This window comes from Cydia pomonella, chromosome 6, assembly GCF_033807575.1.
Source record: "Cydia pomonella isolate Wapato2018A chromosome 6, ilCydPomo1, whole genome shotgun sequence".
Classification (NCBI taxonomy): domain Eukaryota; kingdom Metazoa; phylum Arthropoda; class Insecta; order Lepidoptera; family Tortricidae; genus Cydia; species Cydia pomonella.
The window spans coordinates 11,630,166-11,652,221 of NC_084708.1; the positions used below are offsets into that span (position 1 = coordinate 11,630,166).

The 22,056-nt window shown below is 36.9% G+C and overlaps 1 protein-coding gene across 7 annotated transcripts in view; it reads right to left on the reverse strand.

The window, feature by feature from the left end:
* The window catches only part of LOC133518962 (septin-7), a 56,283-nt gene that overhangs the window by 19,914 nt on the left and 14,313 nt on the right, over window positions 1-22,056 (reverse strand). Inside the window, exon 1 of one of the 7 annotated variants that reach the window (XM_061852787.1) lies at window positions 16,806-16,828. The exons of 1 other annotated variant lie outside the window; for it this stretch is intronic. In XM_061852787.1, the coding sequence (XP_061708771.1) occupies window positions 16,806-16,808 (3 nt within the window). In that variant the 5' untranslated portion in view covers window positions 16,809-16,828. Of the gene's footprint in view, window positions 1-1,884; window positions 2,190-11,027; window positions 11,437-14,277; window positions 14,824-16,805; window positions 16,829-22,056 lie in introns of those variants that run through there. 5 more of the 7 variants (XM_061852781.1, XM_061852782.1, XM_061852783.1 and 2 more) reach the window with 5 other exon arrangements.

The window sequence follows — 22,056 nt, forward strand, 5'->3', positions numbered from 1 at the left end:
TAATAAAGCCGCAATATCTTAAACGTATAAAAAGGATAATATAACGACACTTTAGCTCAGCACATGGTGCCGCACACCACACCCCGTTCTTTCTGTCAAAATTGTAATTTATGCCGGCGGGGACTCTTACGGCGAGATTGCCGACGGAGATTTCTCATGCCCATTCAAACATCAAGCAGCCCATAAAAACGATTGGTATTGAACTCCGTCAACAATTTAGGTACATAATCACCATAATAAAAGTTAGAGGTGTAATGTAAATCGTTTTACAATGAATCATCATTATAATGTAACTGAATGCAGCTATGCATAATTCCGTTACTTTTAAGTAACTTTAGTGGAATTTCGCAAAGAGTGACGACCTTTTAGACGTGCCATTCTAATATGTATCAAGTAGCAAAAACCTTTCGTACAAAACCCTTGAATTGTTTCTCCTTGTAAAGTCTAACGAACGTGTTAAAATATAAATAACAAACTTACAGTGGACACTGTATCACTGCATAGGCCATACTTAGTACTTAATATTAGTTAGTGATGTAGTTAAGGTTCGTGGGTTCTATGATGGACTAGAACTGTTTTTCAACCAGTGGATGTAAGCTACGAGTATAGGGTGCGCGCATGGTTTTCCTTAACGCCAATTACGTAAATACTTTTCGGAAGTACACCAACGTTGTTAGATAATATGAAAGTTTTAAATTAGTTTGGGGACGTTTATATATATATATATAACATGTGTATAACATATGTATGTATTATAATACTATGTATTTATGCATGTTTATTGATAATAGTATATGTTTAGATAGTGACTTATCTATCTGTACTGATTTTCTTTTCCGCACCAATTTCTCAATTTTCTGTTTTGCCTAATGGTTGACTGGTAGAGAATGCCTTAAGGCATTAAGTCCGCCATTTGTACTTTTTTGTATTGTGTAATAAAGGTTAAATAAATAATTTACTATGAATACTATCATGATGCTACACGATGTTGTAACATAATATTTTATAACAGCCAATGTGGGAGCACCATTACAGTCCGTCTAAGCTAACTTTGCACCGACTTGAATAAAACAAAGTGAGGGAGTGTCAGTATACACGTCATATTTTCACAGAAATTTGACAATAATGATGACATGGCACAGTTTGTCATTACAAACGGCATACAAAGTTAGCTTGGTCAGACACTATATGCATATCCATTCTAAGCTGTAAATAGTTTTGAAACGATTTATCAATGCTGCCATGGTAAATAATAGCAATCTTCTCGACTAACTATGATTTGTGACCATACTACACCCACCCACGTGAGCTCACGGGAAATAAGCCGACCTAGTTTCAGTCTTCTTGAACACTAGAAAATTAGAAACTACCTAATCTAGTAAAGTAACTAAGTTAATACTTTTAAGATTGAAACTAGGTCGGCTTATTACTATTGGTAAGCCATGAAGAACAGATAACAATTAGTCTGATAAAGTGGTATTTATTGGTCTAGACACGAGGCGCTTCGAGAATGACATTGTTAAATACAATATCAGGAAATTGTAAATAACTAGCAGGCACTAGAAAGTTACAACTACCAGTAGTAAAAGAAAGTAAATTGAGTACATTACGCGTATTAGTTATTACTAATACTAGTCTTAACTAGGTATATTCTAATCACGGCTGAGTGTAGGTTTCTAGGTATTATTATTTATGAATAGTGTTGTGTAGTTTACAACTACATAGTGTTTATTATTCAATTATCAGTTTATCACAAACTTACACTTGACCGAGATTGTTATCTCAATAAACTCTGTTTTATTACTACAAAACATTTTTTTTTGTTTATAATTATTTTATAGTGATAATAGAAAATTAGTAAGCTGCCTTAATAAATAAACTTACATTGTGATCGCCGTTTACTACCGTTAACACATTAATGCTGGGTTTTTCCTTATGTTTATGTCTTTTTAAACTTAATCTTTTCAAACTGTTAAACATGATTATTTATTTTGAACCACTATACATATATTCAAGGACCACTTTTAAAACAACCCTTTGCAAAGTTAGAAACATGACAGAATAACACTTTGGAATACAAAATGACGCCACGCCTGAGGAAAAAACACTGAAACAACTGAGCGGATTACAGGATTTGAGGAAACTGAGGTTTGCAACCTTGCCTCCGCGGTTCGCGCTTACTTCACCTACTGAATTTTTACAATTATATTTGCACAGCGCGGAGTCATAATTACAATGGACTGTTATCGCGAACACACACCGGTGACTAATCGGTTCGTAGGTATCGTTAGGCCTTTAAATTGAAGCGTTACGCATGCTATCGTCGCGATTGGCATTGATTGAATTAAATAATAACTTTTTCTAGTGAAAGTACACAAACACTAATAATTTCTCAATAAGGACGAGTAAACAGAGGTGTGCCCGGCACCTTTTCAGAGCGTTTATTCACAACGCTTACCGATAGCATCGCCACACCCTCTTCACAACCAATATACGCGTAATTTAATACACAACGCTGTTACTGATTCCGAGTTAAAATTACAGTTGTAACGAACGTCATGTCGAAACGAAATGGTTTGTGAATAGTAAGCAGCAGCGGGCGACGAGAACGGCAGTAATTACACGAGTGATTAGCTTCGGTCCCTGCCTCTCGACAAAGACTCATTGTCCTCTATCTCCAAACGCACTAATACTTTTAACTCCAACCTCAAGATTTCCAAATCTGTCAACAACACATTTTAACCAAACAGAACAAATAACATAAATTTGACATAATCCTGGTAGTTTGTTACCTATTCACGTACAATTATGGAGTGAAAAGGGAAGTAAATTTTATAACGTTTAATGCGATTTAAGAGGTCTACGCTATGCGGACTATAATATTTGATAATTGTAACTTCATTTGATATTATCAATTCATTTATTAATAGCCAAATCTAACAGATCTAGGAGCCTAAGCTCAACAAAAAAGGAAGAAAGACAAGTCCTAGAAAGCGTTCCACGAAAAAAAAATATGCGAGGAAAGAATTGCAATCTTACTCGCTGGCGCCACGAGATTGCAACGGGATTCGCGGTGACTATAGCCGTCTGACTCACAGTCCGGTTAATGAGACATTTCTAACCATGAAAAGCACGAATATTACACAAATGACTGAATCACCGGATATCTTAGAAATATCTAAGAGCTACCTTATCCAAGACAGTACATAACCTCTCTCGCCTATCCTGGCATGTCGCCTATTCATTTTGATTATTAACTATAACGCAGTATGAGCTTCATTCTAGCCCACACCCATAAGCAGAATATGATTGGCCTTTATAGTTGCTAATAGCTAAATATCCGCTTTGGAAATATCCCACCTCAACATCCTGAAACACATGTTTCCAAAACAAGGCATTCTGCGGGAAGTCAACAACACTTGCACGTGCATTGATTTGCTGCTCGTTGAAGTACACCAAGGAAACTTATAGGTAATTACAAGATTTGTGGGATTGGAAATGGGATAGTCACGGAATCAATCTCTCTGATAGTCAGTTCTTACGGTCGTTGCACGAAAATACCATTACTTGAAGTGCCTAATTTTTATATTTGTCACAATGCGTATTTTCGAAATTATCCGTCATACGGAATGCCCATAGAAACTTAATTATAATGCTACATAATATCGAGAAATTATTACCATTTAATATTAAATCATTTGACCTTTAATGTCATTGATCTGACACTAGGCTTCAGATTAAATAAGTGAGGGCTCATATTATGATATATAATCCGCTTACGTTAAAAGGTACAGTTACGTTAAAGTAGGGTTATGTTAGTTAATTAAGTCGCCTATTACCGCAACTTTTGTACTTAACACTGATTTATAAGATACCGGGCGTGATAAAGATAACCACAACCCGTTAGGTTAGGCCATAACCATATCAAAATCATACGCTACATAGACTGACAGTGTAATTGAGTGTAATCATCAAATAGAACGGATAACGGATGGAGGGACTTATTTACATATGCAAGAAAAGCCTATTAAAAACTAGGTAAACCCACCAGAAGTTATAATGCATTAAATACCAATAACTTGTTAACGTGTGCAAAAAGTGCATAAAACTGGTTTAGTTGCATCGATTTCACTGCATATCCAAAGACGGTAGCCATAATTTGGGTCGTCGGTTCATTTAACTTTACTTTCACTCTACATCATCGCAACCTGCGCTTTTTCTCATAATTCTCACATATTGTTCTTAAAAATCATACCCATCATTATTACAGTTACCATTTGTTTCTGCTATCAAAAACAAAACTAAGTTAGAATGATGTCGAAGGCTGGTCTCAGTGGTGTGAGTGGTGTCAACTAATTCAATGAGCAAGTACGGTTTACGGTAATTTAGGCTATAGAATATCAGTGCAAAACCTGGAAACTCCCAGACCTACGTATCCAACGTATGATATGTGGAATACAAATGTATACCAGGAAATTGTACGATTTACGGAATGCTTAATATTTGAAATAGGGAGTTAAAATGAGTGTCCCTGATAGGACTATAGACGCATTTGTCTGCAACGATATCATTCTTATTGAGCTTACTGTGGGACTTAGTCAATTTGTGTAATAATGTCCTATAATATTTATTTATTTTATTTTATACCTTCTAAAATAAATCACATAATGAATATGATGGTGATGAGTCTAGAAGTAGATTTTGTAAAATGATAAAATCAACGTAAAGCAGATCGGCCGGGCGTTGGGATCCTCACGCGTGGGCAAACAGGACGTGGACAAATCTACTGTGCATGTAGAATTGTAATTACGTTTCATCCTACTCGGATTAGCTATATATATAATGGGTGTTTTCATGACACTTGCTCGAAAAAGCTCTTATAGTTTCGGAAAAAAGTGGCGGTGACATAATCGGACAGACAGACGGACATGACGAATCTATAAGGGTTCCGTTTTTTGCCATTTGGCTACGGAACCCTAAAAAGGTAAACAAAATCTACCCTCAAATGGCTCCTTAAGGCAGCTGAGGGTAGATGAAAACATTACATGATCAAATAATGTAGGTTTACAGTCAGGTCGTTCAATGACAGATCCAGGCGGTTTTGTATTTGGTTGGTTAACCAATAAATATTAAAACTACCCGAAAATGTACAAATTGTTTGTTTACCTTTTTTTAAATACCTAAAGATACAGACTATAAGTATCTGTTTTGCGCGTAAAGCAATGGCTACACATATATAGGATACATCGTTTGCCAAAATATTTTTTTGCCCGTTTTTCAGGGTTCCGTAGCCAAATGGCAAAAAACGGAACCCTTATAGATTCGTCATGTCCGTCTGTCTGTCCGTTTATGTCGCAGCCACTTTTATCCGAAATTATAAGAACTATACTGTTCAAACTTGGTAAGTAATAGATGAACCGCATTAAGATTTTTACACAAAAATAGAAAAAAAAAAAACAATAAATTACTTAGAACTGAAACAATTTTTTTTTTCATCAAACCCATACGTGTGGGGTGGGCACTTCCAAAGTCGTAAAATGTGCCCCCCCCCCCCCCCCCATTTACTTCTAAAATAACAGTATGATAAAACTAAAAAAAATATATGACATACATTACTATGCAAACTTCCACCGAAAATTGCTTTGAACGAGATCTAGTAAGAAGTTTTTTTTAATACGTCATAAATGGTACGAAACCCTTCATGGGCGAGTCCGACTCGCACTTGGCCGCTTTTTTTATACTACGTCGGTGGCGCGTACACACAAGCATACGGCCCGCCTGATAGTAAGCAGTCTCCGTAGCCTATGTACACCTGCAACTCCAGACAGAAATAGACCAATTTTAATGGAATTGAAAATTATCTTGTGAAGTCTTATATGGACATATGCAATCACAAATTGCAAACGTATGTGAGTCTTAAAACAAGTCTTGGCCAAGACAAGAAGGATAACGCTTGTGCTAGGCTAGGTAGTAAAATATTGGATAAATGCCATTGTCTATGACATTGGTTTTCAAACCAGGCACACATTAGCAAATTATGCCAACATTATTGTTTAGTCCTACTGTGAGAAAGCATATATTTATTATCTAAACACATGTCAAATAAATTCATATATGTGTGATATAAGTATAGTTTGTGTAGACGAAATAAAAATATTACAAAGTCAAACGTTTCCGTTCTCTACTATGGCAATTGAGTTTCATAGTGAACTTCGTTGCAAGGATTGGTTCAACTGAACATACCTACATAATTTATAATAAAAGCATTTGATTCACTTTGCTCTCACTCTAGTTGACGTGTATGTCTAACTAGATCAGACATACTAAGTGGAGCATCCGTGACTCGATGACCACCGTCACACTTCTAAGCTAAATTACGCCGCCTGCAAGAAATCGATACTTTTTTTATATGAATATCTAGATCGTCTGTCGTGTGATGTTTTTAGTAAAATCTAAGTATTGAAATAGTAGTAAAGTAGAAATTGTCGTAAAATGCGGCACGACCTCATAAAAAATAAAAAGCGACACTTATATCAATGATATTAATATTAAGACCCTGTTGCATAACCCTGTAGTCACTAGTATAGTATAGCTATACCGTATTGAAATGACACATATTAGTAAATAAATTCTATACAAACAGGCCACCCTCATTGTTTCTATTGAAACACTTCACCAAGAACTTAAGATATCTATAAAGTCACATTCGTCAAATAAACGATTTATGAAACGTGTGACAGTCTGAGTTGAACGTTATTAGCGCTGTATTTAACTTTAACCAGTCCATTGCATTTGTTTGCCCTTTGGAGATTGATCAAGCAAAACGTAGTCGCGCTAGTCCGACGCAGAACGGGGTGCATTCACGGTCATTAGTGCAATATTTACGAGCCGGTCAATGAACGGGGCGGCCCGATATAACTACCATAACGATTGATTTCACAACATTGCGGCTGATATATTTGACACACTCTTTTAAATTGACGACAAATTTCTGATTGATCTGTATGATGCCATGTACCTACAGTTATACAAAATTCAGAAGCTTAAGATATTTAAAAAATAGTATACATATTTTATTGAGGCTTTTTTCAATCTGGAGCCGAATTATAATCGAAATCGAACAAAATTTTAAATTCGTATCACACATAAATTACATATGATATGCAATATTTTGTGGATCTTTTGTAAATATAAATATTTGTGTAAAAAGTATGATCATTTCGAATTTGACAACTTTATTACGAGTCGCGATTACCGGTCACGGTTGAACCCGCGGGTCGTAGTAAATTACGACATTAGGTAATTTCGGTCTCATTAACTCTTGCACTAACCCTGAACCCTTATAAAACTGAGGTCAAATTACAATTAATTGCGTTAAAGGACAATTCACACCAATTAAGTGAGCGCGACATTGCAACATTCGGATATATTATCATTCATGAAGCTAGCTCCTTTTAACTAGCATACTCGTATTAACAAATGTTCTTGAGTAGATTTGATTTTCCTGAGTATTGGACTACTAAACAGGGATCGGAACCGGTTTTTTGCAAAAACATCGAAATAACCATATATTTCGGTTTATTTTATACTCTAAATGTAGGACTCAGTTGTGTTTTCAGATAACGACTTCGTATTATTAGATTGCCTAATTAGAAATGAAGTAATTAACAAAGAACAAAAAAATTCCGTTTTCGTTCCCATACAAAAAATACCGGTTTCCGATCCCTGCTACTAAACAGTAGGTATAGGGCATTACAAAGCGGTGAACTTGTTCTAAACAAAAAAAAAAGATGATTCTAATAAAGTATTACCTACTTCTTTACTACTTATCTCTATTTCCAAAAAAGACATACTATTACTATGTAGAAAAATATTATAATTATAATGTAAAACCAAACAAATAACACCAAAAATGAAGAACAACTAATAAAATTGCTATTTGCTAATAAATAATAACATCGATTTTAACGCTTTTAACACAAAACACGTAGGAACATAGAACTCATACACGAAATGTCATTTTAGTAAGCTATCTTGGATACTCGTATAGAACAAATCACGAAGTACTTTCGTTAACAAAGATGTCTTTATGATTATAGAGTCCATTAAACAACTTGAAATAGTTGAAACCCGACTCTCTCCTTGCATTACCGTTAATGAAGACAGTGGTTGGATTCCGGAGTATTTTTGGTGAGATAGGTACTATTTTTAAAATATCACGAGTTAATGAAGATTCACACGTGTCCCGTTTATAGACATTCACGGCGATGACATAATAAATGTTACTCGTATAATTTTGTTATTTTATTTAACAGCTCGACAGACTGGAAGATCGATAGCAGACTAGCAATACTTTTTAAAGATGAACGTGATTTGTATACAACACGTTATAGTGGTGAGAATTTTAAAGCGATTAATTATCAAATGAGTGAAGTGAAAGTTGTCACACATAATTACATATATTCGGCGAAATGAGGAAATGAAACAAAATATTCACGTTTTATAAAACTGTCATGCGCATAATTGCTCAAAATAGGTTGCACGTAATGCAATTAGGCTTGGAAAGAGAACGTATGCACAGTGATCAAAAGGCGCATTCTAGTCAGGCATAAACTTGCTCAGCTCATCCAATGAAGCGAATACCAGACGAAAGACTATTGTGAATATTGTGACTGCATATCTAGGTGATTTCGTTGATAAACAAGTATAAACACGAAATTATTCATAACTACACACACCCAAGTGCAACTTTTTGCATGGAAGATGGGTTGTGTACATTCTTACAAAATTTAACCGCCGAATGAATAGATTTTTGGTATTGAGATATCTTTCATTATTTATGTTATTTATGTATTATTACTGTATTTAAGAATTACGAGTATTTCGCTTAATTTAGTTTTTTCTTCGCAAGTGTGATGAAAAACATTGTATGTAATTCCGGAGATAAGAATATTACAACTCGGGTCTTTAATTCACTCGTGTGCATTATTTCACTAACCCCCATCGTTGCACAATGTACTAGAAAAATTTAAACTAAATAAGTAGGTACCTATAAGGGTTAAGGAGATTTACACAGACGCACGGATAGTGAAGTTTTAATAATAGGATCCTATTAGCACTCTTCGGGTACAGAACCCTAAAAAGCAGGTTAATAGAGATTTACATAAGTGGTAGAAAGCGAGCAATACCGCCCCGATTCACACGTTTCTTCGTAGTTGTGCAAGTATAAACAATAAGCCAATACAATGAGTATCGAGTCGTGTCTATGAGCATGTGCGTGAGATGTATTGTGTCAATACTGCGACGATCTGAGCCGACAAATGAACACTATATCTATATCACGATCAACGACGATCAACTGGCCAGTGCAGCATTAGGAAAATGTTTAGTTTTTGTCATAGTGTTTTATATATAAAGTTCATGGCTTGGAAACAAAGTCCACATTTAACTTTATTGCACAAAACAATGTAGGTACTGTACCAATGACCGACTTTGATAAAACTAATAAAAAAATTCTCAAGTCAACCATGGGGAACACGATTCATAAAATGGATGCACAGTGATAGTGATACGTAGTTGTAGATCTTAACATAATATCAGGTCCTTATTCTATTATTCTGCTAAAGAATCTCCCTTCATCATCTAAAATTTATGGTGTTTTTAAGGTAAGCACGGGCAGACCAGTACTGAACTTGAGTTAGCTCCCGTAGGCTAATCGTTATTTCCATGAATAGGTGAAACTAATTCATTTGGGTTAACGAGTAGAAATCGGCTGATAGTTACTTGGCGACAAAGATACGTACAGCGAATTGACGTTATCTTTAGCTGGCATTACTAAGTTAATGAAATAAGTTCTAGTTATCTAACCGTTCACGTATCACGGCAAAATTCATACTGTATGGCTATTAAAATATATAATATTCTCTCTGATACATTTAAAGAAATGCCTTTTAATATTTTTAAGAAGAAATTATTTAATTGAACATTGTTATTATTCTGTTAATGAATTCATTACCAAATGTAAATTGTAATATTAAATTATTCCGCCAATGGTATTATTTATTTATTTATTTATTTTATTTAAAACCTTATTTGTAATTCATTATTACTTGCATGAATTGCATGACATTGTAATGTTTATCGTAGTATGTAAGGTTAGGTTTATATCTTGTACATAGTTAATTTAGTTAGTAAGTAAAAAACAATATTTGTACGCCAATCATGGCAAAACAAGGATCGGTCAAAACCAAAAATGTAACACCCAACGATATACGCTTGTTTGTCTCAAATAAACATTCATTCATTCATTCCGTTATATACATAAATTCATAGATTGAAATTAGTAACTTTAACTCTATTTACTGTTATCATATCATATCTTCCCTTAAATTAATTGCGAAAGGTTACTTTGAGTTAGTGAGATGTTATCCGGCTCGATTGAAGGCGGGTTTAGTTCAGTTGATTCATCGTTCGCTTTGACAGCAAACAGTGTAAATCAATAACAGTCTGGCGGCTGTCGTCGGAGTTTGTGGTTAAAACCGCATATAATATTATAAAGCCTGGCTGTATATTACCTTTGCTCATCGCGAACATTGGGCAGACGAACAATCAGACTAACCAGTGGAATGGAACTCTTGACCTTAAGAATTACAAGAACTATGTATTCATAATCAGTGATACTGATTTTTACTAGTTCGCCTGAGAGTTCGACTGGTCACCGTCACCACCTGGTAAGCAATTGAAATAACTCCCCTGTAGGTTCCTCAAAGGCTCAGCCGCCATTGAGCACTGATGTTTCAAGACGTAGGTACCTAAAGTTATGTCTGTCGATATTTATTCGAAATGACGCAGTCATAAAAACGGCGGTTGTAGGGGCTCCATGTTTAATGATTTAAAAAAATGTCCCGTGCACGACTTCTTCGAATCTTTAGATGATAAATTTTTTTGTGACTATTTTAACAAACAGCCTTTAAAAAAATTGTGCTACTGATTATAACCTGTTTAAAAATCCGATTTAGAATATCTACCTCAGCCTTCCTCCGAAGGGATAAGTTCCGCCATATATCCCGAGGACTAGTCCATCCAACCTTTGCCTTGTCCGCTCCGCAGTCACCGACACTACTAACGCACCTACTAAGTTTAGTCTGTTGGCCGGAGCCATTACTAAATGCTCGATTTGGCATTCTCCTCGCATTCAACTAAACAAAAACCAAATAGCCACTAAAAAAGTAGGTAATCACAGAAACTTGAAACGATTCTCACGCGTCACTACTTGTTGTGAATAGCAAAACATTCACTTTACAACTGTTTATTATTTGGATGCGTCCCAATTTGTAATAATCCTCTCACATATTAGTGTTACGCATAAAACTACAGAAACACTGGGATTAATAATGCACTGGCACGGTGGTTTAAAACAAACTGTAGTAATATGAGGCACGTTCACGTCTGTCAGTTTGGAGGTTAAGTTACTGGCGATACCGGCTGCCTGCCGGCTGGCTCGAGCGTGCCCTGCGCCGGCCCGCCCCACACGGGGCGAAATCTATTAACCACCTGTCTTTTTATTTAACACAAAAAATAATACCTTAAAGAGAATGGAATATGGGCTAAAATTAAGTAGCTGGCCAAACTATCTTCCTTTCGGAGTGTAAAAAGAGACCTACTTGGAAACGACACTCTACGATAAATACTGTAACTCAGAGCAATAAGAGCTATAGTCAAGTTGCCGTACACATGTGCCTTTTAGAACTATAAAAAAGTGTTATTTTCAACCGATTTCATCTAAGCAAAAAAAAGGATCTGTTATTATTGTATTGTATTGAAACAGTTTTATGACTAAATTGAACAGAAATTATAGAACAACATTACTAAAAAGGGTAGACAGACAATGTACATTAAAAAGTAGAATAACTAAATGCTTCTGACCGAAACTTATACCAATTTATTAGTACAGCTAGAACGGTACAAATAGATGAAATAACTCACACTACGGAGTCTACAAGTAACTATGTAAACGTGAAAGAGGAAGTTGCAAAATACGCGAACCTACGTCTGTACCCCTAGTGTAAATTTAGTCGATAGCGAAACGTGACGGACGCGTTTTGGTTAAGTCTCATTTTGTATGGGTTTTTGAACAGCGCGCCAAGCGGGACGTTTTGGAAAGTCAAAAATCTCATACAAAATGACACTTAACGCAAACGCGTACGTCACGTTTCGCTGTCGAAAATATTTACACTAGGGGTACTGAACGCTACGAATACGCGCGTGTGGATCGACCTCCTTCATTCAGGTACGAGTTAATTATGGCTATAGCTGTATACAGGCAAAAGGATCCCAGACCCGTCACACTCATGCCCACCAGACACAAAAGCGTTAACGAATCTGTAAAGAAATAAATCCTTAATAAAGATTACTTTAAATTGGATCTTAAAGTTTTTACAAGAAAGTCTATAATTGACTACGTTCGAATGCGGTTAGCTTTTTGCGGTATCGAACGAAACAATGCAAGAAGAGAACGTGCCCCAACAGCTTTAGCCATTGGTGAATTTAAAACCAAATCTGTTTTCTGAAGAAGTCATTGTATTGGAATGGTTAAATTCCTTGTGTCGTAATGCACAAATGAACAGTAAGTAGTCGGACGTTGCTCTATTATTAGGAGTATTTTCTTATCGGTGCAAGTTCTTTGACACATCCCAACGAGATAATGTTGCCGATAAGGAGAGTTGAAGAAATATTATGAAAGACAATACAAATACAAGTTTTGCTTCAAATTATCTGTGAACAAATTGAACAATGAACTAGTATAATATCCGTATTCCATAGTCAACATTTTAGGAAAAGTTAGTTATCATTTTCGGGTACCATATTAAACAAAATGTTATCAATATTATCTATACCCATTAATGATATCTCTGTTTGTTTGTTGTTCGTCAAGGGACATTGATCCGCTTAAAAGATAACCTCCTATTAACACTAGTTGGCTTCAATAAATGCATTGTTCCCGATTTTCAGGTCAGGGGGCGACCGTGAAACAGTAGCGACTGTTTAGTGAATTCGACATATGCGAACAGCATGGCTGCCGCTGCAAGAAGTTATTTTTAACCCTGTAGAGTAGGGGTCAGTCACCCGTTCTCTCCCCGGACCAGTCCTATCACATGGAGAAACTGCGTGGGAATATGGTGGGATGCCAGACATGTCCTTACCGGGAGGATAAAACACTCGGTAAAAAGACAAAGTGAATTGAAATACTTTTGTGAGCCTTATGCAGCCCAGTCACGACCTGCGCAAGTTGATAAAGTAACTAGGAAAAGATTTGCCAATTTAGTTGCTATGGGTATCAGAATGGGGTTACTGAGATTATTCCTAGGACTTCCAAAATTGAGAAGATTCTCAGTTTATGTGGATGTTTATATTTCATGTATTTCTTAATGCCACTTTCTTCCGAGTGTTTTAGTCCATTAGAGAATAGTCCTAGTATCTAACCTAATAGATTCTCCTATCTCTTTTCAGCAGTAATTTTTCTAACATTGACATACATATGTTTTATTGTTCTTGTCAAGGAATATACCTATTCCGGTAAAAAAAAACTTCCACGATTATGATCAACTGAACTAAAATGTGATCTTACCACCCAGATCTATAAACGTCAAGAGTGAATTTGAAGGTTTATTTAATAACTTATGGGCATTGTTATCGTTAAAGATATTAAGGTTAAAATAAAAGCAATATTCTTATATTTTTACGATTTTACAAAGAAAGTACCGTGTACGTATTCTCAGATAATAGGAGTTAAAGTAACATTAATTATTATGCAGTCGATCGCAGAACTCGTCTGAAAGGCTACTATGTAAATGTAATAAGGACTAGCTACTTACAACATGATGAGTTATGCAATACAACACCTGACACGGGTGGAGCGTATCGATTGAATGTAAACACAAACCATTATATTCTTCTGAGTGAGTAAACAAAACATCCTTTAATTGTTTAAACATGTCGTATTGCTTGTTTTTGAATATTCAGCGTAAAATGTTGAATTTACGAAACCTACGGTGAAATGAGGGAATGATGGTATGTATCCCTTCATAGTAAGAAATTTCTTTAAATGTGACCCAATGTGTAGTTGTTGCCTATACTTATCAGTACTTAGATTATTAGGATTCATATGTACAAGAGGGTTGCCGGCGTTAAAATAACGATGTCTCCCTTTGTCGGGGTAAGCTATTATTGGGGAGAACAGTAAGGGTGCACAAAATTTAATACGGCAAGGGGACTCACCGTAGCTGTATCGGTGAGGGTGACGGTAGCTGAGGTAGGCCCGTTCGGTGCATTATTGTTGAGAGATAAGCCGGCCGTCACCTGATTGTTCGCATTTTGTTCTATTATACGCTGCCTCAGGGCCAATCGTTCCAGGCTAGCCAAGCGGTGAGATCCACCTGTGCCTTCTCTATCCCTCTCCCGTAGGCTGCCCGTGCTACCGGCACTGAAGGACCCACTGTACTTAGGAAGAGTTGGAGGCGGCACAGGTCTTGCAGAGCCACCTCTCCCTAGAAGCGATCCACTTGACGTGTACGCGTAGCTACTCGGGGTGCCAAGAGTGGCAGTCCGCGGAGCGGCTCCAATCCCATTTAGGGTTCCATTAGTACCATTGACAGCGCCACCATTCACCGTGGTCGTGGTGCCGTTCATCTCCTTAACATGTATTCCGTCATGCGAGTGTTACGAATCGGAAACACGCACTGAGTCACTGTGAGAGCACCAAGATACGATCGCGATTTGGAGCGATTGAAGTAGCGTACGAGCCGTGTGCCCGTCGGAGGCGGTTTGACAGCTCAAGCGGTGCAGAGGCGCGCGGGCGGGGACCCGGCGCCCCGCGCTGACGCCGTCGCCGGCCGGCACTCGCGACCCTACACCTCCGCCCAGGATTCCTACTGCTCGAAACCCCAACCGAGGGTTGAAAATGCAATGCCGCCCTTTCAAGGTCAACCAACAAAGTCCGGACGCATTCAGTAGCCAAATAATCGCAATCCATATACGGATTAGCGGGGTTACAATACGTTTTATTTTTGTTGCAATAATACGACCCGCGGAATTTGGCATGTTAAACTGGTCATGAAACTTATGCACATTAGGGTATACAAAATTTATTTCTTTTCTAAGTACATTTGACATTTCGGAGAGAACAAATAAAATGTTCAAATGGATGAATGCTCTTCGTGTTCTTATCAGGTTTAGTAATCCACCGGAAGATTCCAGGAATTCAACATACACATTCAGTTCAACTGGGTAATTTTCAAAAAGTACCATATTAAACTACTTAACTAATCACCTAACTCATTTAAAAGTATGCCAAAGATATTGCGGAATTTCAACGATTATTATGAACGAATGTTAAGAAAGTAGATCGCACACGAGTTTCTTTCGTCATTGATACGATTGTCATATTTCACTCTCCGAGTGATACAATGACACAAGTATCGTAGGAGTATGTAGATACATGTGACGTTCTAATGGTGCGATATTGGGTGTAAGTTAATATTCAATGAAGAACGGATGTGTCTAGTTCGATGAACTGACCCAAGACGCTCGACGACTAGGGGACCAGCGGAAGTATTTTTAAGGTCGAACAATAGTGCTACGCTCAGTTACTCAGTGACAGGAGTCTAATACAACGGTATCTGTTCGGATTAAGTATATTTAAAAAATACCCTAACTTATATAAAAAACAGTCACTTCAAGCATCTACTCACCTATTCTATCAATTGAAGTAAGTAAGTACTTATATATTCTTTATTTATTGCACCAACAATTATACATTTTACATACATCATGTACAACTACAATTAAATTTTAAAGGAATATAGAACCAGGTAACAATAGACGGTCTTATCGCTAAAAAGCGATCTCTTCCAGACAACCTTTAGGTAGCAGGAAATGTAGAACTCATACAAAAGTCAACAGGTAATGCAACACGCATACTACTTATATTTAATTGAGTTCATTGATTATTTGGGAATACCCCAACTTAACCTTTGTTTTAGGGACATATTCATCACCAGACAGCATAGCGTCCTCATTTACTAGGTAACGTTGATCGAGTTTACTTAAGCCACTTACGGATACATTTAAAAAAACATCCCTGTACAAAGTGGAACCTAAGCAAATCTTTGATAAAGCAATAATATAATTAAACCAAGACGAGAGAGAGACTACATTTATGCGTATACTAATATTTCTTATCCTTATTAAGATTTAACCATAATAGATAAATATCTGCTTCGAAAACCATAACATCAAAATCCAACACATACTATTCCCTGATTTCCATCTACTCATGTATGGATTCCAAATTTTTACTATAATCAACTACTCACATTATCCTTATCGTCTATACATCCATGAAGAGAAATTTAAAACAAATAACTGTAATTTAAAAGTCTACTAAAAATCATACTACTTAATATAATAGGTCTACATGATGACTAAGAAGTACTATAAAGGTTCATTTTTAGCTATAACAAATATAATATTCGTAATGCTCAGTACAGTTATTTTTCTTGTTATGCAATATAGAACCTTCATAAAACTCAAGAGTATATAATGTTGTTTAATGATACCATGAAGTATAACTCCAAAACATGCAAATGACAGTGCTCGACAATAGCGTGGCGTCCGAAAATCAATTCAAGTCTGATGGTCGCATTTTTCGTTTATCGCCACGGATAAAACATTCGTTACATCGTACCGTGTGTATGTGCGAGAGTGACATTGCCTTATCCATATGGATAAATTGATAAAAACACTACCATTGTCCGTATGCCACACCACGCCACTGCCCGTGAAGTAATGATTGGACCAAGCCAGCTGAATCATGAATGGGGAAGTGTTTAACTTGCCTATTCCTTAATGCGGGAAGCACGTGCTGTCCGCGTGTGCCGACTGGCTGGTCCGGCGGCGATCGACCGCCTCGCGCAGGCGCGCATACACCCCACAGACCCAAAGCCCTCAACCCTTACTACTAACACGCCCACTTATTTTCCAAACGTCTACGACTCACATAAAGTTTTGTGTTCATGCGACCTTCTATTATCAAAGATCCCGGAGGCCCCCGCTGCGGTGCAATTGCGCCGCGAGCATCACGCTTGTTGAATGTCAATATGGAATTCCCACCAAGTCCACAAACATCTAAATTCTTCCAAATGCGTAACTTGCAGTCGATTTTGATTTCTTATTGGCGTCTAAAAAAAGCGCTGGTGTACTAGCGGTAAGAGCGTGCGACTTGCAATCCGGAGGTTTCGGGTTCAAATTCAAACCCCTGCTCGTACCAATAAGTTTTGCGGAACTTATGTACGAAATATCATTTGATATTTACCCGTCGCTTTTCGGTGAAGGAAAACATCGTGAGGAAACCGGATTAATTCCAATGCCTATTTTACCCTATGACTTGGAAGGTCAGATGGCAGTCGCTTCGTAAAAACAAGTGGCTACGCCAATTCCAGGGATTAGTTGTCAAGCGGACCCCAGGCTTCCATGAGCCGTGGCAAAAAATGCGGGACAACAGGAGGAAGATGACTTTTTCACAATTTGGCAGATTTAAAGTAAATAGAGTCAGACCTAGCTAAGTTGGCAGCGATTTTGACAGCCCAGCCCGTGCAAGTGTTAAGTAAACGTCATTTAATAGAAGTTTGACATTTCGAATAACACTTGCACTGTATGGGCCGTCCAAATCGCTGCCAACTTATCTTGGTTTGACTCTATTTATTCTTCTTCTTAACATAGAAATATATTACTTATGTAATAAAAATAGGAAATTCGAAAAGAGTGGCGATAAATTAAAACACGACCGAAGGGAGTGTTTTAAATCGACACGAGTTGCCAATTACCTATTCGCATATGTATCGTACAACGTTTTACAGTACATATGGCCCTTTAAATGTTCGACACAGTAACGTAATATGCTAATTTTCGCACTAGTGCGGTAAAGTAGCACCATATGTACTGTAATAGTACATTATGATACAAGTGTGCTAAGTTGGTCATTACACACGAGGCGATATTGTGCAATAAGAAAGCCGATCTGTGTAATGACCATAGCACACGCGTCTTATACGACGTTTTTCAACACACTTGCGAGGAAAAATCAAAAAATTAGAATTATTTTGTCAAAACAGTAAAAGTACCTACAATTTTCAAAATAATCGAATAATTGCGTGCTGGGCTTGTAGGCACTTATTCGCCAGTTCATTGAAGTAAGCTACCAACACGTTTTCCAAGAAAGACTGGGCGTTTTTGCTGATTTTCCATTTAATAAAAGTTTCATATACCGCCAATTATTTTTCACTCGATTTTGATGGCTATCGTTCTGTATTGGTATTGCCTCTATTAGTATTACTGGCAGCGTCAATTCTATGTGTTCTTCATTTTCAATGCTTGAAAATGACATTTTCGTCAAAATATAAACTAAAAACATGCAAAACTATTCCAATTTTATGACAAATACGGAAAATGGCTAGCGCGTTATTTTTTTTTACGCACGATTCCAATGCGCGCGCTAGACAAAGGCGTGAAAGAAATCGACAAACAGCCAATGAAAAAAAATGTAAAAAAGCTAATATTTTCGTATTTTTATTCGATGGATGTAACAAATGGATAAAATGATATGTTTTTTCATTAATGAAATTTACGAGATAATTTAATCTACAAATTATGTTTGGTGTGATAAAACCTCTTTGAACTAACATTTGAAACACCTAATAGTTGGTAAAAAATATTGTACGGGATGTACGGCATGGAGGCGCTATTGATGCAGCGTCAGCTCAGATGGTGTGGGCATGTTTTCCGAATGGACGATCGCCGCTTGCCTAAAGCTATATTCTACTCAGAATTAGCAGAGGGAAAGCGGAAGCACGGCGGTCAACACCTTCGATATAAGGACGTGCTAAAGCGCCACCTAAAGGCGTGTGCGATCGATAACGCACGTTGGGAGGAGCTCGCTGCGAAACGGTCTTCTTGGCGATCTACCATCTTCGAATCTACCAAGTCGTTTGAGGAAAACCGCCTCGCTACATTAGACGTAAAACGCCAACTACGCAAGGATAGACCTAAGCCCTCCTATGTGTATACATACAACGCGGCCGGTCAACTATACTGTTGTGAATGTGAAAGGGTGTTTAAGAGCAAGTTTGGCCTGGCCAGCCACATAAGAGCTCATGAGAGGAAAAACCCTTGATTGCTGAGGTCGCCGTCATCGAAATCGATGTGGAGGACTATAGTTGGTAAAAAAAAATGTATTAATCGACCAAATCAAGAAGGCTCAGTTTCCATGCATATTATTAGCAATCAGTTACCTTCTTAACTCAGTCGGATGATATAATGAAAAAGCACGAGTGTTATAATATACTGAAAAAGCAAGCGTATCTAGGATTATGAGCCAAAAATCAGTGGAATAAAAACGTCGTTTTGAGCAAGTGTGTTGAAAAGTTATAAACATTACAACCAGGATAGCACCTACAAATAAGTATCAGAATTTTCTACTTCTAATTCAATAAAATCTAACATTAATTATGCACAATTGAAGTCAAAATCTGGTGTAAGGTTTTAAAGTTACTGTATGATCAATACCGCAGTGTCTTTCAACCTGTGGGTCGCGGTCGCGACCCCCTGATGGGTCACAAGTTGTGACCCACAACGCCTCTGCATGGGAGTCATAAAGGCAAAAAAACTGCAGGTTTACAATTAGCAAAGCGTAGGGGCGTTGTTTTTTTCATTTCAAGGGTGTCGCGAAAAATGTTTCCATGCCAAGAAGGTCGCATGACGAAAAAGGTAAAAAATATGTTCAATGGCATCAATTGCATACTGCATCTTACTTACTTTCTGAATATATATAAAAGAAAGAAGGCTCCATCAGTGAGAGTCAGAATGGCGGGTGTACCTAAATAAAAATAAATGAAAATTAAAAATTATATTTCTTAGGAAGATTTTTTGAACTGGCGCCTAGCCTTTTTTAAGACATGATTTTCTCAGTTATTTGAATTTAACAGATTAAACATACTAAATCCTGGCTAATAAAAATAATTGTACCTTAGGGATTTTTTCTTAAAAATGAGATCGATAACTTGAAAAATTATAAGGCCTGCAAAAGTGTAATAGTAAACAAAATACAAATAAGTAAAACTTGGAAACCACAAATAAAATGGCTCATATTATTATGAAGGTACAAAAATTTCTTTCCGGTGCATGCGACACTAAACTCAAAATACACCACTCCTCAATTACTACCAATATTATAACAAACTATTCTCATAACGAATGAAACTCAAATGAACTTGTTACCAAGATGAACCGTTCTCGATTTGCACTTTCCTCAATATGGGCCAATTCCAAATAGACTGAAGGTCATAAAAACCGGTACACAAAAGGCTCTTTTCCCAAAATACCCTAAATTTGATATTCGGGAAAGTATCAGAACACCCGATTTTCATAAAGATTGATTCACAAAACGTCATGTTCCCAAAATACACCAAATTCACGATTGTCATACTTTATACGGGTACGTTGCCTTTAATTTTAGGGTTCCATATGAAATATGTATACATACTACTTAATATATTAATTACAATTTGCTGCAAAATAGTATCCAAAAATTGAGTGAAATTTAAAAAAAAACGTTACCGGGCTCTTTAATTCGTATCGAATTCACGGCACTTGTGTTTAGGAAAGAGAGTTTTTCAGCGAAAACTATTTATGTTGAAAGTACTTGTAATGCACTATTCCCTTGATAGTAGTATTTTTCTAAGATGTCAGTATTGCCTTATAGAACTATATAGGGCAATGCGGTCGACTACTACTGCTCAAAATTTTTCGAGGAAGGCGATTTCCTCCAAACATATACATTGAATCAATTTGTTCTCGTGACTAAAATTATATCTGTGCCCGTCATAAAGGAGAGCGGGCGCCCGTTTTGCTTCTCAATAAAAATAATTTCGGTGCTGGAACTCCTCTTGGTCATGGCGAACCTCAAGAAACAATAAATGATGACATCGATTCCTTTCCTAAAATATGACAATCAAGAATTTAGTGTATTTTGGGAAAAGACCGTTTTGTGAATCAATCATTATGGGAAACGGGTGTTCTGTGATAGAAATTTAGAGTATTTTGGGAAAAGAGCCTTCTGTGTATCGGTTTTTATGAGCTTCAGTCCATTTGGAATTGGCCCATATTGAGGAAAGTGCAAATCGAGAACGGTTCATTTTAGTAACAAGTTCATTTGAGTTTCATTCGTTATGAGAATAGTTTGTTATAATATTGGTAGTAATTGAGGAGTGGTGTACTTTGAGTTTAGTGTCGCATGCACCGGAAAGAAAAATTTGGCTTTTATAGAATTTACCAATAACCACGGGAATATAGCGTAATAAAGTACACCCGCCATTCTGACTGTCAGGGTGGCGGGTGTACTGTTTTTGGTGATAACTTTTAGTACCGTGAGGTACAATTTTTTTAAAGGCGGTACTAAATAGTACAAATTAGGTACAAAAATATGGTACGGTTTTCATTTAATTTTATTTAGGTACACCCGCCATTCTGACTCTCACCTCAAACAAGCAACCAATTTACTAGTTCAATCTTCTAAGAACTAAATAAAAATAATTCTACACACGCAAACGCCACCTAGTGAGCGTTGTATTTAGCATTATAGCGATTTGTTACAATCCGTATGCCACATAAGGTATGCAGCTAACTTGCATACATCGCGCTCATAGTATTAATAACTCGAGCTGTCCGCTAGATGGCATAAACATTAACCATTACAAACCACCACCTTACACTTAACACCGGCGGCAGGTAAAGTAGTTGGGCGAGGGTTCTAGAAGAAGGTACGTAGTTTCGTTTTGGGACTTAATCTAGTTTAAGTGTTTAATTTTGTTTGCCTTTATATAACCAACCACTTACTTTTTTACTAATTGAAATCAAACGTTTTTAATCATTTTAATCAGACCACAATCAGAGACCATCAGAAAATGATTGTGATGTATTGGGTAACACGATGGTACTAAATCT